This window comes from Suncus etruscus, chromosome 5 (genome assembly GCF_024139225.1).
Source record: "Suncus etruscus isolate mSunEtr1 chromosome 5, mSunEtr1.pri.cur, whole genome shotgun sequence".
NCBI lineage: Eukaryota > Metazoa > Chordata > Mammalia > Eulipotyphla > Soricidae > Suncus > Suncus etruscus.
The window spans coordinates 8,983,509-9,002,079 of NC_064852.1; the positions used below are offsets into that span (position 1 = coordinate 8,983,509).

The 18,571-nt window shown below is 39.1% G+C and overlaps 1 protein-coding gene across 1 annotated transcript in view; it reads left to right on the plus strand.

The window, feature by feature from the left end:
• TNC (tenascin C) overlaps window positions 1-18,571 on the plus strand; it is a 72,240-nt gene that overhangs the window by 29,262 nt on the left and 24,407 nt on the right. Inside the window, exons 13-16 of the mRNA XM_049774231.1 lie at window positions 59-331; window positions 3,202-3,474; window positions 12,609-12,881; window positions 14,432-14,704. Coding sequence (XP_049630188.1) covers window positions 59-331; window positions 3,202-3,474; window positions 12,609-12,881; window positions 14,432-14,704 — 1,092 coding nt within the window. The remainder of the gene's footprint in view (window positions 1-58; window positions 332-3,201; window positions 3,475-12,608; window positions 12,882-14,431; window positions 14,705-18,571) is intronic.

Below are 18,571 nucleotides of genomic sequence, written 5' to 3' on the forward strand. Positions count from 1 at the left end.
TTTGGTTTTCCCAGGAGTGGTTTACTGGACTGACCAATACTTCTCTGTCCTTCTTCAGAGGAACTCCCCCAGCTGGGAGACTTAGCTGTGACTGAGGTTGGCTGGGATGGCCTCCAACTCCACTGGACCACAGCTGACCAAACCTATGAGCACTTTGTCATTCAGGTGCAGGAGGCCAATCGTGTGGAGGAGGCTCAGAATTTCACAGTGCCTGGCAACCTCCGGGCTGTGGATGTCCCGAGCCTCAAGGCAGGCACCCCTTATAGGGTTACTCTCTATGGGGTGATCCAGGGCTCTAGGACACCGGAGCTCTCTACTGAGGCCTTCACAGGTACCTCCTTCTGTGCTGTCCTTGTCCTGTCCCCAAGACTCCCTGCTTCCTCTAAAAGGTCACACAAGATGTGTGTTCCCGTGTCTGAACCCTTTCATGTTCCTTATAGCTGCTGACAATGCATGCTCAGAGACCTTCCTGTGGGCTGTAAATTTGGTCCAGATGCCTTTGAACTCCAGCATGAATGACACAGATCTCACAATTCCTACCCTCCAACTTCCCAACCTCTCTGTTGGTCCTTTTCTGGTCCCACCTCAGGCTAATCTGTCTCTGTTGAATGATGGCTTTCTGTTTCAGGAATCAGCCTGATGGTTTGAATTCTTTTCTCTAGGCTTTGGATCAAACAACTGAGCCTGGTGTGAATGCAAGTGGAGGAGAAATTCTTGTCTTTAGGGAGATGCCCTGGTAGAAAAGATGCTTGAGCATCCTGAATCCCTTCAGGGTTTGCACTGGGGGTGCTTCTTTTAAGTGCACTGAGTGGAAGAAAAAAAAATGAATTGCCCCTCTACAAGCAGTTCTCAAAGATACTGAGTCATCGCTAGAGTATCACATTAAAATAGACCAAAAAAGAATGAGTGGAAACAGCACAATTATGACTGGAGACGGTAGCAAAGAAAAAGCCATTCATCAGCAGGATACACAGCAGCATTTGAAGCAAGGAATGTCCCAGGCTCTGAAAGTCAGAGATCTGATGCCCTTTGCTCTTATAACTAAAACTTGTTCCTTTTGCTTTTGTCTGGCACCTTCTCAGCCCAGAACCAGCAGGGTGCATTCTGCTGCATGAACAAGGTCCCCAGACAATGATCTGACATGGTGGCAGGCTCCTCTTCCTGCTATCTCTCCTGGGATTTGGGGAGAGGGGGTCACACCCTGCTTAGGTGCTCAGGGATTACTCCTGGCTCTAAACTCAGAAATTGCTCCTGGCAGGCACTCGGGACCATGTGGGATGCCAGGATTCGAACCACCATTTGTCCTGGATCTGCTGTTTGCAAGGCAAACGCCCTACCTCTGTGCTATCTTTCCTGCCCCTCTCCTGGAATCTGATGCTAAAGCTGGCTATATTGTTTTTGTTTTGTATCTGCTGACCACCTTTCTTAGCTAACTGCTGTGACTACATTTCCATCAAACCTGAATATTCTTGCTAAATCTAGCAAAAATCTGGCCGCATACTTTAACCTCCAGAGCAACAGCAACTCTTACAGAGAGAAAGAGCAAATGAAGGCAACTGCTTCCTGAATTGGAAAAGCCTGGAAAGAGCAGCAAGAGACTTCCCTAATGGGCCTGAGATTTTTCAATAGGTTTGCCATAATCTACTCCTACCCAAAAGGCAGAGAAACCATTCACCACATCTGAGCTTCAGTGAAAACCTTGTGGTTTAGGGTCCTTAGTAGTTTTATGGACTTGTTTTCTACATTGATGACAGTAACATTCTTTTTTCTATGGACCTGGCCTGTGGGGAGACAGCAAATTCTTTCTCCTCTGTGGCTCACCAAATCTATTTGGTTAGTAAGTTCTCTGCCTTCCCTGGTAGGGAATTGGTTCTAACTATTCCCACCAAGCTTCTGCCAGCCCTTGGAGTGCTTTATTTCTGTTGCCAGGAAAAGCATTGGGAGGACCACCTACAAGACCGAATTTCTTGTCATTTCTTGGCTAAACAGTCACTTGACTGCCTAGGCTTAGGTTGACTCTGTTCGTTGGTCAACAATATTTATAATCAAGTAGTTAAGGGAAGACAAGCTCTTTTAATGGAATATAAGAGCAGCCAGACCAGGTTTGACTGGGGAGAAAGTACCAAGAAATACACTGATGAGGTGCCAATTCTTCACAAGCTTGTTAGAGCCATGGCATCAAACTTATCATATATTTTGCTCTTTAAGACAATCTGACCATAAGACACACATAGTTTATAGATGAGGAAAACAAGAAAAAATATTCTAAAGCAAATGGTACAATGCAAGATGCTATCAGGAGACAGTGGCTGGGAACAACCAGCATTTGAGGCTGAAGCATATTTATAATATGCCTGTTCACAACTGGTTAAAAACATTTACCTAACTTATTTTTTACAACAGAAAAAAAAAAAAAAAAAGACGGTCCGAAGTGGTGGCACAAGAGGTAGGGCATTTTGTCCTGTTAACCTAGGACAAACCTCAATTCGATCCCCTGGTGTCCCATATGGTCCCCCCAGTCAGGAGCTATTTCTGAGCATAGCCAGGAGTAACCCGTGAGTGTCACCGGGTGTGATCCAAAACCAAAACAAAACAAAAAAAGGAAAATAAAAAAAAAAAAAAAACTCAGGTTTTTTTTAATAATCAAGTTTCAGCTCCAGGCTGCATTTGCTCCATAAGATTCACAAATATTTTTTCCCATCTTTTGTGAGGGGTATGAAAAAAAATACGGTAATAATTTTCATTTGAATAGAAGGGAGCATCATCAAGAAGAATGTTTCAGGAGAGATCCAAGTAATTTGAGTCTCCTGAGTGCAATTCTGAAGCTGGAAGCTGCCTACACTCTTGTCTTTTGGTAGATAGCCAGAAGTCCCAAGGCTCCTGGAAGCCTTAAGAATAGAGCACAGGCAATATAATTGCTTTATTCACTCCACCTATTTCTCCCAGGCAAGGTCTCAGGAAGGGTCTCACAAGGCATGATGTGAAACTACCATCCCTCCCTCCTGTGTGTTCCTCTTAACCATGTCTCCATTTTTTCTTCCATTGGCACTGGACCAGTAACACTGCATCATTCCACCATAACCCTCACTGCTCAGATGTTTCTTCTCAGATGTGGTCCTATTAACAACTTCTATCTTCAGCAACAAGCCAAATGATTGACTCCGATATCTTTTTCTTCTTCCCTTCCCCTCTTTTTTACAGCTAGAGAACCTGAAATCAGAAACTTGCAGGTTTCTGACGTAACTCCCGACAGCTTCAATATCTCCTGGACAGCAACAGATGGTGCCTTTGAGACTTTTACCATTGAAATTGTTGATTCCAATAGGTTCCTGAAAACACTGGAATATAATATCTCTGGTGATGAACGGGCTGCTCATATCTCTGGGCTCCGCCCTAGTAATGATTTTATTGTCTACCTCACTGGACTCACTCCCAACATTCAAACCAAAACCATCACGGCAACAGCCACCACAGGTACAAATGCATTTTCCATCTCTAATGTCTTTTTTCCAGATTTTTTTTTTTGCAGGGTGATCTTATTCCCCCTCCATGGAGATATACCCCAAACCATGACATGTCAACTCTTACAGGATGCTAAGTTGGGTCGATAGTTAACAACTTTTTCTTCCAACAGCACTCTAGATAGCAGAATTTCATAAATGTTTAATCAATGACTTATCACTGACCAAGACATTGGAACTTTAAAATGTGCTGTGCTTCATAACAATATATGGAACTTGAATATTCATTAATAGCTAAAAATGAGCCCCCAAATAAGATTTGTCCTTTACTTAGAAATACATCTATAGCAAAGAGTTTTCAAAAAAATCATATTTTGTTTTATACTAGTTTTCATAGTATCTTTGGTCTTCTAGTAGCCCTCAACTATTAGTTATTAAATGAAATTATGCCAGTGCTAATGTATTTGGTTCAACTATGAAAAGGGAAGAACTGCTTTTCAAATGTACATGGGGCAAATCCATGCTTCCAACCGCACCCCTCCCCAATTCCAAAGCAAATTTGAGAGGGAGAAAGTCCAGAACACATCTATACTCTCTTCTCTTGCCCCAAGAATAATGAAAAAAAAAATAACAATGTGGAAAAAAAGTACAATAGTTATGTTTCAATTTTGAACTTGGTGAACAAGGCAGAACTTGATCAATTATATTGCCATCACCATAAATTTTGGTACCTGTGGCATGTATAATATGTGATGTGATCATTAGCAGGTAGAAAAACAAATACTTGTGACATTAGAAAAAAGAGCTTGCTCGCTTTTCTAATGGTGCATGCTTAACATTAGTTGGTCACTACCTTTGCTTTTAAAAGATTAAAATAATTTTATTTAGAAAAAAAAGAGTTTGAATGTGTAGATAGAGATAATAGAGAGATAGAGCACATCACAGGTCTTGATACAGTTCATTGTCCTGACATAATAAACTTAAAAGAAAAAGCATTTGATAAGATAAGCACAGGAGAATAGTTTCTTATATTTCACAGAGACCCATATTCTTGAAAAGTCAAGAAATAGGGCAGCGCTCTGTTATCAGAATGATCTACCATAAGTCCACCATGGTTGAAAGAGGGTCTGTTCTTATTCTACTTGAGGTTGCAGATTTCTGTCAAGTTCAGAACATAGAAAGAGCAGGCCTCCCATAATCTAGTTCTTATCTCAATCATATTCAACAAAACCAGGCTGGGAACTATGGTAGCTAAATGTGTTTGCTTTTCGTGGTTCAAAATTGGTTTTCAACATGGGGCTGGAGCTATAGCACAGTGGTAGGGTGTTTGCCTTGCACGCGGCTGACCCAGGATGAACCTTGGTTCGATCCCCTGGTGTCCCATATAGTCCCCCAAGCCAGGGGCAATTTCTGAGCACATAGCCAGAAGTAACCCCTGAATATCACTGCATGTGGCCCAAAAACAAACAAAAAAAAATGGTATTCAATAAAGGGAAATCAGACCTCTTTACCAGAAGGTGAATTCTAAAACTGTATGGACTTATTTTCATGTAGTTTGATTTTGGACTGTTGTTTTTTCATTGACAATCTTTGATATTTTTCTTCTTGCTTTAGTAGCTGAGTCTCTCCTTAGTCACCTTACTGTCTCAAATGTGACCTGGGACAGTGTGACTCTCTTGTGGAAAGCTCAGGAATCCACCTTTGATAGCTTTCTTATAGAAGTTAGGAACACTGACCACCTCCAGGAGAAGGTGGTAGGTACATTCTGTGCCTGCAACAGCCCACAGCCTTGCCATCAGCAACCTCAAAGCTTCTTCTAATTACACTGCCCACCTACATGGGCTGATTGGTGGGCAGCATGCTCAGACTCTAATGGTCCAAGCAACCACAGGTATTTCCCGTTCTGGGTTCTTCTTTCTTTATTGCACTGCTTTTGAAGAAAATTCTGAAAAAAAAAAAACTTTGCTCTACCCATTTTCTTTAATCCTCTTAATTCCTCTAGGTCTGACTCAAATATAAATGGTTCACCCAAAGCAGAACATTTAAACTTAAGAAAAAAACTTTCATCTCAATGAGGGGACTTTATTATCAATCTTTTTGTCTTAAATAGCTATTCACATCTGGATTCTTAAATAGACATTCACATCTGGATTCGTTCTATTTTTGTGTATGGCATCAACCTGACTTGCATTGGTTGAATTTATAAACAATGCTTTTGTCTGATCTTAAATATCCCTTTCCAGTTTCACTCATTTTTATTTACCTGTGGTCTTTCTAATCAAACTTTGCCTGCATCATATTGTAAGAGTTGTATGCATGTAATTTAGTCAGAATGATTTACATTATCTTCCTCTCTACCAAGATTTCTAACCAATGGTGCCTTTAGCATGCAGAATAAAAACCCATTACACACCTCAAGAACCACATGAAAATATCCTGTGGTTATGTTTAGTGTGTTTGTTTGGAGACTTGTATTTGTTTTCATTCCCTACAAATAGCTGACTCTTTCTTGGCATGTTTTGATTTTATCGTCACCAAGTGTGAATTTTCCTTTAATCCACCATCTTATCCAAGTGTTGTTGCATGCGATAAACACTCAGAATTTTACAATGCTTAATAAGTCTGTGTTGTTGCATGTGAAGAACATTCAGAATTTTACAGAGTTGAACAAGTCTGTGTTCCGGAAGCACCCAGCATGTCAAGGAATTGTGTATCAAAGAGCTGAAAATAGTGAGAGAAAAATGTCCCCTTTTGCATGAAACATTGAGTCTTTGCTTCCTAACTAGACTTTTCTTGCTTCACTTTGGCTTGCCACTTTCACTTGTGTGACTCCTCAAGGAATGAGCTAGAAAGAGCTATGAACTAAGAATCTAGGTTCATTCTGCATGGTAAATGTGTTGTTACTGGCTTGTAGCTGACTGTACCATGAGAAGGGTCTTCACATTCATTCTTAGTTCCAGAGATTGCTACCACAGTAAATTATAGGGAAAGAGCAAACAGAGACCCACTTGGAGTCTTTTACCTTTGGTGTGGTTAGGGTAAGTTCCCAATGCTGTGGCTAGAAATGATAGCATCATTAGCTGCTCAAACTAATTGCTAAGGAGGAAATGCCACGCCTTTACTTACAGCAACACTCCACTTCAGAGCCAGAGGCTTTTGAACTTGAAGGCTTTAAGGCATGGAATTATACTATACAATTGCCCAGTTAGAGTTCATTTTCCAAATAAACCCCTTATTTTCTCCAAAATAAGCTATGGCAAAACAACTCCCAAATCCTTAAAAGAAATAGTTTGTTTCCTCCCCACCCTACATCCTGATCTGAGGATCCCAATGCTCAGGACTGCTGTCTTTCTAAAATATTGTTTGATTAAACTTATATTAATGATAATGCTTTGGGGACAAAATAGACACATTTAGGAAACCAACCTATATTCATTCCAGTTAAAAATAGCATAAAGAGATTGAAGATAGCACATGCCTGACATGGATTTAATTGCCCTTAGCATTCATGTATACCACACTGACAGGTATAATTCTGAAGGTTTCTAGTACCACTGAATGGTCGGGGTAGCTTGGTATTGTAGGGCCTGAGAAGCATTGCATTCTCAGGCCTTTGTGCTGGTGTTGATGGCCAAGAATCATCTGTGGGGCCCCTGGATTTCTGGGCACTATTTGGAGGGCCCCCCAAAATTAAAAAAATAAAAATGAAATCAGGCACTGGAGGTTTCCTTAATTTAATGAGTTGCTCTTATCACTGACTACAGTTTAGGAAACCAACCAGTAATCTATAATCTCAGTGACAATTTATTCACTCAGGTTTTTTTCTAACTTTATCATATACCAGGCATTTTTTAATTTTTAGGCCACATCCAGGGGTACTCTGGGGTTAGTCCTGGTTCTGTGCTCAGGGATCTCAGGGATCACTTCTTTCAGGGCTCAGGGGACCATATGGTGGGCTGAAGACTGATCTCAGATCAGCCAAGTGCAAATAAAATGCTCTTCTCGGGCCTGGAGAGATAGCTCAGCGGCATTTGCCTTGCAAGCAGCCGATCCAGGACCTAAAGTGGTTGGTTCAAATCCCGGTGTCCCATATGGTCCCCTGTGCCTGCCAGGAGCTATTTCTGAGCAGATAGCCAGGAGTAACCCCTGAGCACAGCCAGGTGTGACCCAAAAACTTTAAAAAAAATGCTCTTCTCACTGTACTATGTCTCCAGCCATTTGCCACTTTTTTTTTTTTTTTTTTTTTTTTTTTTTTGGTTTTTGGGCCACACCCGTTTGACGCTCAGGGGTTACTCCTGGCTATGTGCTCAGAAATCACCCCTGGCTTGGGAGGACCATATGGGACACCGGGGGATCGAACCGCGGTCCATCCGCTTGCAAGGCAGACACCTAACCTGTAGCGCCACCTTCCCGGCCCCTTTTGCCACTTTTTTAATTGAAGCAATTTACACATTATGATATTAAAATAATCACAAATTTTTCCATGATAGTTTTATTTGGGCTTAAGTAACCCAGATACTTCTATTGATAGTATCTTTTAATATTCTTTAATTTGTATAATTTAAGTAGATCAAAAGAAGACTAAATAGGAACTAAAAAGATAGCACAGTAGATAGGGCATTTGCCTCGCACACAGTCGACCTAGGTTCTATGCCTGGCATCCCATATGGGTCCTCTGAGCATTCCAGGAGTAATTTCTGAGTGCAGAGTCAAGAGTAAACTCTGACAGTTACCAGATGTGGACAAAATCAAAACAAAACAAAACAAAAACCAGACTAAAAAAAAGACTAAAGTAACATTTTCTAAGGCATGCTTGGTGAAACAACTCTTTAGAACATTTCATTAGTATACCTCAAAAATCCTGCCAATGAATTTAGAAGCTTAGGAAATGTTAAGCTATTTCTTTACAAGACCTATGCTTTAGCAGTGATCTTCAAATTACCACCAAGAGGTCACATATTCTATTTGTTCCTATTTTATTTCTTCACTTCAAAATAAGACATATGCAGTGTGCATAGGAATTTGTTCATAGTTTTTGTTTTTACTATAACCCAGCCCTCCAGTGGTCTGAGGGGCAGTGAACTGAACCCCTTTTAAAAAGTTTGAGGACCACTGCTTTAGTGTGTTCAGTGTTGACCTATGAATATTTAGGGTAAAATATATTCAGAGTTTATAAGATATAATTTATCATGAAGCCATCTTTCCTTGGAACATCTTATGGAGTTAGTATCCTATTACAAACCTTAGAAAATACAGCTTTAGTTTTTTTACACTAGCTCCTTCTCTCTTCATATATTCCCTCTTCCTCATCATACATGACTAGACAGTGTCTGTGTCTATATTTTTAAAGAGCATAAATCCAGGTCTCCTGAGAAACTAAGATATCAGAGCAGCTGTTGACAGAGTCCACCACTCTCCCTTTCTGCAAATATTTAGAGGGTTAGATACTTTCATTGCCTTCATATTCTATGACTTTATTCTGGAGCAACTCATGACTTCCTCTAATTATGTCCTCTTTCTCTCTACCCATGTTCCTTCTCCTTCAGAGACTGAGCCACAGCTGGCCACACTAATCATTAGCAATATTACTCCTGACAGCTTCAACGTGTCGTGGACCACACAAGCTGGGCCTTTTGCAAAGATTGTTATCAATGTTAGCGATATTCACCTGGTGCATGAATCCCAGCAATTCACAGTACCAGGAGATGCACAGCACGCTCATATCACCGGCTTGGTGGAGAGCACTGGCTATGATGTTAGTGTGGCAGGGACCACCCAGGCCAGGAACCCCACCAGGCCACTCACGGCCTTTGTCGTGACAGGTACTCTTTCCAAGGTTATTACTTGTCTGTTTAGAATTCCGAAGTGGGGAGAGGGGAGGGAAAGGTGCTTGACATTATCTAGAGAAACTGAAGCCCATGTGCAGCCTTCACTCCATGTTGTAAACTTCTAAGTAGAAAGAGAGCAGACACTACTGTCAAAGACGGCCTTTCATTGCCACATGGTGACAGTGAACTCAATAAATACATAAAGGACCGCTGTGCCCTGTTTTATATACTGTCTGATTCACAGTCTGGAAATTCTGGCTAAAAGAATGAAATTTAATGCCTAAGGACCCATTTGTCCATAAATCTTATAAGGTAGTTCAGAAACTTCCTGTCAGAGAAATATAATATTTTCTTCTAAAAATACTCTTCTTACAAATGTCTTTGACACCAGAATTAATGAATGTTCAATCTAGGATAAGAGGGAAATAAATCCAAAGCTTAATTAAGCCCATTTCTTAAACTTGACTTCTAACTTCCCTTTCAATGACATAGACATTATTTTCTATTTTTCCTAATATTATATATATATATAATACATAAGTGGCAAGGATTGAAAATTGGGGCCAACTATCTATTGAAATATATCACAAAATATTTCAAAATCTCTGCCTAGCACTAATATTTTTAGGAGATCAACTTTGACTCCATTTTTTTTTACATTTAATCAATCTTCTCCCATATCAGGATTGCTATAAATAAAATACATTAGAGCTAGAGAGATACTACAATAAACAAGGTGCTTGCCTTGAAAGCAGTTGACCCAGATTTAATCCCTTGGCATTATATATGATCCCCACCTTCCTTGCTGGTTTCTGGGTTCCATTTTCCAGAACTGCCAAAAAACTCCAATCACATTAAACTTATAGTGATGAAATTTTATTCTCTATATCTCTGAGACATTTTATAGATATTAGATCCCCTTTTTCTAACTCCAAAGTCTAAAAATAATAGACCTATGCAAACATAAATTTGCTATTGTTTTTAAGAAAACATTAGCCATGTCGAATATGAATCAAAAGTGATTCTATTTTTCTCTATTTAATGTAGATGTAGTCATTCAGTCATAAAATATAGAACATAAAAATTTTTCAATAGTCCTGTCAGGTGCCCATTTCTGCCCAAGACAAAGTAAAGGCTAGTCACAGATACAGTGGGTCCTTACAGCTTCTTGTAGGACCTCCCACAGAACAGAGAGAAGTTTAGAGCTGTTCTTGGGAATTCTCCATCCAGTTACAGCATTGTCTTTGCTAATCCTTGATGTGAAAAGACTATATTGCATTGAAGCATATTAAAAACTAAAAGCAATCTAAACTTTAGTGTTAATAATAAGCTCTAATAGCTAATGATCCTTGATGCCCTCATCTTAATCAGCATTCTTTGCTTTGATGGTGGCAGAGATGCAAAGAAATCAGCTATCAAAGAACCCCTTATCTAAACAAAAATCAGCAGCAGAATTCTAGAGGATGAACTTGTGCAATGAATCATGTTTGCACAGTATATGTGACCTCATCTTTGCTTTTAATAGGTTTATGATTTGGGAGAGCACTTTAGGTGGTTTAAAAAAATGTCCTGAAAATAAACAGTGAGAATTTCAAAATAAGTCCAGGAAGTTTCAGCCATACCAAAATTTCAGTCTCTTACTTAGGCTATTCATTCACTAGTCCATTCAATCACTGAACACTTCTTTGAAAAACATTTCCTTTACATCTCATGAATTAGACTGTGGGCATTTGTGGCAGGTCATTTATTTCTGTGAAAGTTTCCATTAAGCAGCAGTGCTTTAGAGGTTAGGTGCTGGACCTTCTCCACTAATTTCTCTATGTTTCAGACCTTGCCAGCACTGATGAGGTTGACTAATTAAATACTGGCTTTGGGTGTGAAAAGGGATATTTAATTTAAAATCAAGTGACCCCAGCATAGATTCTATCTCAGCTACCTAGGAGATACATAATCTCAGATAAACCATTGACTCTTTTAGATATTTTCTTACATATCACAAGAGTGATATATATTGTGTTACTGATCAGTAAGGAATAATCCAATATACTATCACCAGGTCACACCTTAAGGTGGGGCACAATTATTGATTAGGCTATGATCAGTAACACAACAATATATATTATGTATATATATATACATATATATATATATATACAGGAGTGATATATACTATATCATGATATACTACCATTGTGAAGATTAAATATAAAAATAGGGATCTGGAAGATAGTACTAGCATGCATCCAACCTGGGTTCTATCCCTGGCACTACATGCTCTCTCAAAAATCACCAGGTGAAATCCTGGACATCCCTAAGCATTGTGAAGTATAACCCTGGAGTCCCCTGAGCACTGCTGAGTGGCCTGAGTAATCACTGGCACAAAATCCACTCACTGGTCCTAGAATTGAACAGTAAGCCCAGTTGACTGAGTAGCAGACAGACACAGCACCTGAGTCTCACTTGGGAGGGTCAAAAATATAAAAAGGACACAAATATGTACATAGATTTATTCACTAAGGAACATGGAATTTTAACTAAAGAGAAGTAATGCCAGAAATTTAAGAGCCATATGTTCACTCACTCTATTGAAAGTCACTATTTTGTGAAAAGAATCATTGGCAATAAAGTCACAAAAGCCTGGGGGCAGAGTTAAGTGAATGAATAAAGAAGTGATGATCACATAACTTAGTGAAGACCTAGATATGCTTTTATTCCCCAAATTTAGCCAGAAAAAATAAATATCAAAAGAATGGGCAGGTCTAGTATTCACAACTGTGCCGTTACCCTAATTTTCTTATTTTGATGCATGAAAATTATCATTCTTTCCATGGGATAGCTTTACTTCACTGATTATTCTAATGGTTCATATGTGAACTAGAAGTGGGGTAGAAAATGAAGTATATTAGTATAAAAAGGAAAATTGATTTTTGTCAAGACTTGGATATAATGAGGGTATCAGAGAGAAAGATTTAAATCTACAAAAGCTATTCAAAATACCTTGCAGGGAAAAATTCATAAAGTTTTACACCAACATCATTGAGAGCTTTTCTCTGTTCTCTGCTCCTTTCTCTGTGATTTCAATTAAGTCAATCAAACTCTTTGAAATTGTTTTCTTACCTGTAGAATGAGAACCATATCCAGACATAGAAGAGACAAATAAGAGATGTACATGAGAGAGTTTATGTGGCTCTCAAGAAACTCTTTCATTTTGTGGTCATGTAACACATTTTGTGATAAGCCGGGTGGTTTATCGATGTTCGTGGTGTCCCAGCTCAGTCAGTGCTGCTAACCTGAGTCTTTTCATCCTCCCTTCTTTCAGAGGCTCTGCCCCTTCTGGAAAACCTAACCATTTTCGACATTAATCCCTACGGGTTCACGGTGTCCTGGATGGCATCGGAGAATGCCTTTGACAGTTTCCTAGTGGTGGTGGTGGATTCTGGGAAGCTGCTGGATCCCCAGGAATTCACCCTTTCAGGAACACAGAGGAAGTTGGAGCTCAGAGGTCTTATAACTGGCATTGGCTATGAGGTTATGGTCTCTGGCTTCATCCAAGGGCACCAAACCAAGCCCTTGAGGGCTGAGGTTGTTACAGGTATTTTTAATTCAAGTGAGAATTTTTTTTTCTCCTTTTCTTGTTCCCCTCCCATGTAATCGTCTAGCAGATCACCTGGTTTTAACATTCTTGTCCATGTTCCCTCCTTAATTCATAGATATAGCCTTTTTTTTTATCTTCCCTCCTCTCACATGTCTTGTGTTTCTAATAAACACTCCCTTTCACTCATTCCAGAAAAGAGAAGGTCGAAATGTTTTCACTTGGTGAGCCAAATCCTAGTTTAGACCATGTCTTGTTCATAGTTCATGTATGCTTACTTCACATCCTCCATCCTTTGTTCATCCCGGCAGTTCCCAGCTACATTTCAGCCTTCTCAAACAAAATATACAGATGAGTATATTTTAAACATGTATTTACATTTTCCATCTCAAATTTTCAACTGTGGTCTTGACAATTTGGCCAGTTGGGTTTCTCCTTGGAAAACCAGTTGCAAACTTATTACACTGGAAAAAGAAACAGCTAATATTATCAAGATTCAAATCCATCATTTTCTTGACTACTAATTCCTTGAAAGTTAACATTAACAACTTTAACAGACCAGCATTTCCCAAAGTCTTTCTAGAAACCACTTGCTACAAGGATTACTTAAAGGCTCTTCTTTGAAGAAATTCCATGATCAAATAAGTTTCAGAAACACCATCTAAACATAGTTTCACAGAATCTTTGACTGCACCTTACGTATAGTGTATTGTACTGTCCATATTTCTCTCCAAATGGTGCAGGAATTCTGAATTTATTTGACCATGAATATCATTTAAGGAAGAAAATCAAACAGAAAATAGCTTGTTTCAGGGATACTTTGGGAAAACTTCATTGTAAATTTACCTTGACATTGAGTTTTGTCTAGTGAAGGCAATCCAAAATAATAAAATAATATGTGATTTTGAAGTAGGTAAAGTGAGAGGTTCCCAACCTCAGCCTAACCATCTGAACATTTATTAAAGACTTGAAAATATATGTAAGTCAAGACCAAGTACCTTCTTTAGTAAAACATCAAGAGACTATGCAAGAAGGATCACAGTATCTGTAACATTATAAAAAGCATTTTGTTCAGGATCAAGAGAAATTTAATCAGCAGTATCATCATGGGCAACTGTACAAACTGCTAATGTTAGTTTATTTGTCTTTTCAAAATAAAAAGAAAACATCTCAGAGGATGGCACTCTGCCACTGGAAGATAGAGCACAAATGTAAACAACTTATTGGCTTTGAACTTGTTTAATAATGCATAAGAGGAGCTGATGCTGAGTCCAGATGTGCTTTTTAGACAAAAATTTTAGAATTGCTTTTTAGACAAAACTCACACATACAAGTATACCCTTGTCTTGTATTAAATGTGTCAATATCATCTTTTTCTCTCCTAGAGACCTACTAAACTTGTTTGTGTTGAATCATTTATTTTGGGTATCTCAGGACACTTCTATTTCTGAGATCCGGGCATCCCTGACTACTGGCACCTAACTGAACATGAGTGACGCAGCTGCTAAATGATCTTTTCTCTCCTCTCCTTCCACTCTTCTCTCCTCTAGAAGCTGAGCCAGAAGTTGACAACCTTTTGGTTTCAGATGCCACTCCAGATGGTTTCCGTTTGTCCTGGACAGCTGATGAGGGGGTCTTCGACAGTTTTGTTCTCAAAATCAGAGATACTAAAAAGCAGTCTGAGCCACTGGAAATAGCCTTACTTTCCCCCGAACGTACCAGGGACATAACAGGTCTCAGAGAGGCCACCGAATATGAAGTTGAGCTCTATGGAATAAGCGGTGGAAGGAGATCCCAGCCAGTCAGTGCCCTAGCAACAACAGGTACCGTTAACAGGAGAGAATAGAGAAGTCCTACTGAAGGTCTATTCTTATGTACCTGGAAATGATGGGGTTGTTGATGTACTCAGTTTTGTTTGCTGAACCTGACTCTTTCCATAGTAGACTGGGAAATCTGTGTGATTTAACTATACATCTTTATGCAATGAAAAAAGAATAGAATGTATTTATGTAATAAGATTGTGACGCTTCATTGGGATAACTCACAGAATACCCACGGTAGAAATTCCAGCAGATACACAATAAATAATCTCCAAAGATGAGCTACTAACATTTTCAAGATTGCCATTAAGACATCCCTATTATTACATTGCTAAAACACTTAAAATCCAAAGGTCTTTTTTTCTACTAGTCCTTATTGTTCCCCAGACATAAAACTTAAAATACCCTACTATGTTCTGAAATAGTTGATGAAGATGTGGTTCCTCCAAATGCTGTTTCATACCTTTCAAATGCCTTGTGAAAATCATCGGTGGTCATGAAGGAGATAATAATTGGGATCTGGCAGGTTTACATGCTGTTACTCTTCAGAAAGTTCACTAATTTTTTAAATGCCTATCCAAACAACTTGAAAATACTACAGAGAGAAATTAAAACCCTTTTCCATATGAATTGTTTCAAAGAGAAAAAAAATGAAAGCTAGTTAATAGCAACACTTTTATGTAAGACTAAGCCTACCATGACTTTTGAAGGAAAAAAGACTTGGGAAATTGAGGGAGAAATGCAATTCAGCAGCATTCTCTAGAGATGGCTGATTCAAAAAAGAATTAAAAGAATCTCAATACCATGAGAGAGATCAAAGAGGCCTGAGTATTGGTGTTGCCTCATCTACTTATATATGAAGGTACTGAGGCCCAGAAAGGCAAAGTAATTTGTCAAATGTCACGAAGACAGATTTGAGATAGAACCCAAATGCCAACTTATACTGTTAAATATCAGCCAAGACATAACAGATAACCAGCAAATATACATATGTTCTTCGACTGTCAGGCAAAGAGAATAATATTAGCCAAAGTATTTTCTTTTTTTCTGGGCATTTTACTCTGTTACAGGGATGAAGGAGCTTCTACAAGGCACACACAAAAATCACCATTGGTATTTGTTAATGAGAAGGAAAAAGCTGAGAGCCAGACAACAATTCAGTCAGAGGGGAAAATGGCCCTGTTTCTAATTACCAGGAACACTTTTCCAAGGTTGGGGTGTGGGTCTCATCTCCCCCCTTCTGAGGCTGCCCATAACTTAAATGCAGCCCAGAGTCAGCTTGTGACCTTGGTTTATAAACATTGTTTTCCAAGTTGAATTCTCATCACTGATTTTGGTTTGCTGATCTCTTTCTTTTCTAGAAGCTCTAAAGTACTAAAGCCAACTTGAGAATGAATAATTATGAGGCGAGTTGTTTTTTTCTCAGAAGAACAAAAGAAAAGGCAGAGCCTAATCTTTCATATCTGAAGCCTTCCTCTGATTATTTTTGTGGGGTCTTTTCCTTCACAATGGGTGTGTTTGTGTCTTTGTGTTTCTGTGGTTACATCTATGTGTGATACCTGTGTGTTTGCATGTTTATATCTCTTGTATATCTGTGTCTGTCTCTATATCTTCAGTATATCTGTGTAGTTGTCTACTTTTATGTATATTTCTGTGCATATTTGTGTGTATCTCTGTATGTGAATATGTGTTTCTATGCATCTGTTTGTGTATATTCGTCTATGTCTGTGTATCTATGTTTCTGGGTGCCTGTGTCTATGTGAGTCTTTTCCTGTGTGTCTGTGTCTATATTTAAATACCTCTTTATGTATTTCTGTGCATGCCTTTGTGTGTCCGTGTATGTGCATTTTTTGTGCTTTACTCTTGTGGATGTAGATGTGTCTATGTGCCTGTTTATGTGTGCTTATGCCTGTCTCAGTCTTTATCTGTTTGTATTCATGTTCATGTGTGCAGCACCTGTGTGTTCCTGAACACTCTGAGACACAAGTGAGGTGGTGACTCAGGTATAATAAACATCTAGACATCTAGATATTTGAGTTCTACCTTCCCTTCATCAATATGATAAAAATTTTCCTTTGACTTTTTTCATCCTTTCTGTCTTCTCCTAATCTTGGTTTCACTGTCTTAAACTCCCCACTGTGATATTCTATCTTCATTTTTCTTCTATAAACTTCCAGGGCTCTTCCTCATGCACACAAAATTCCTCTCCCCAGGCACAAGTCTTCTGCCCTGGAAGAAGAGGTCTAGAGGCCCTGTTGCCTCATTATCAAGCCTGCAGTTTTAGGTTGTTGAGAGTCTAACATGGCTTCACTTTTTACCAAATGGGGAACATTGGGTAATTCTCCTCAAATTCTCAGTTTACTCATCCAGAAGTCATATGAGTTTTCAATGATATCATAAATATCTTCTATTTATCAGTTTCCTTATTCACTACATTACTTATTACTATGCTTGGGTGATGACAGTAGACACTTGCCTCAAAAACCAGAAGTCACTAAAGATTAAGAGTCACATTTCTGTTTTACTCTGTTTTCCCTCATTGACCCTGGCATCTTGCCCATTCTGTCTTGTTTTGGCTTATACATGCTTTCTTGTCACATTAATGTTACCAAGTATCTCATTTGGGAGTTCAGGTTGAAGGAAACTAATAATTGTCAGGAGTGTGAGATGTGGAGACTGCTAAAATGGGGCAGGTATCACTACTATTTTAAAGATGAAAAAATGGGTCTAGGGAGGATAATGGTGGCCCTGAATATAGTTGCCTAAATATGTCAAAACCTAATTGGGTGAGGATAACAGTCAGAGTAGATTAACCAGCAGTAGGAGAATTTCAGGACACAAATTCACAGACCACATTGAGGTTCACTTTTTAACTGACTGCATTTTATCTTTCTGAGGAATATTTCAAAAGCATGGGTGGTCCATGGAGGAAAGAATCACAGGAGTAAAAATATAATGAAAGGAAGATTGTGTTACTAAATAGTTCTTGTAGGTCAGATTTGTGCTCATGATCTTACATTCTTAACTCTATTAATCATCAGACCTTTCCTATAGATAAGTACCAACTTCCTTCCACTGGAAACATGGAAAAACTGAGGCTTACCAAGCTGAAAGGGCCTACCTCATGTTCTTCCACGTTTTCATAGAATTTGACAGTGAAGCTCTCTCAGACTCCAGAGCTCTGTTTTTTTTTTTTTTCCAAAACATTCCAAAGATAAAGCAAAACACCAGACAGGGTTCAGGGCACAGAAAAGAGCTTCCTTGTCACAGGAGAACCATAATAGAAGAAGAGAAAACAGCAGAAATGATGAGAGTAAAAACATCTCTTCAACATGGACTGTAGGTTTTAAAATTGTAGGTTAAAATTGCAGGTTTTGACCCACCTCAGTTTGAACAGGGAAAAGATGAGAAAGTAAGCTCCCAGGAGAGCTGAAAATTGTTTCCTGAAATCTCTGGTTAAGTGTGGTCAGCTGAAGAGGGCAAAAGCTAAGCCAAAACATACACAGAGAAAAGTCAAAGGAAACGAGGTTCTTAGGAGCAGTATTGGCAAAACAGAAACTGCCAGTGGGTCATAGCTTTCCTCATAGGTAAATCTAAGTCCATGGAGCATTTGCTTTTCTGATGTTGTTTCCCTGGCTCTGGATTCCCCTCCAGTTATGAGAATAGATTTCTGAGGTCAGCTGCCTTATGAACATTATTTTCCAGGATCCCAAGACTCTGCTAGGTGCTGCTCTTCAGTCATATGTCCATAAAGGTCGCACCACAAATATGTTGACTAGCCTCCATTGAGTCCTCTGTAATATAGCTCCAACTTCACTCTCATCTCCTCCACAGGAGTTTCTAAATGAGGATTAAAATTTATAAACTTCA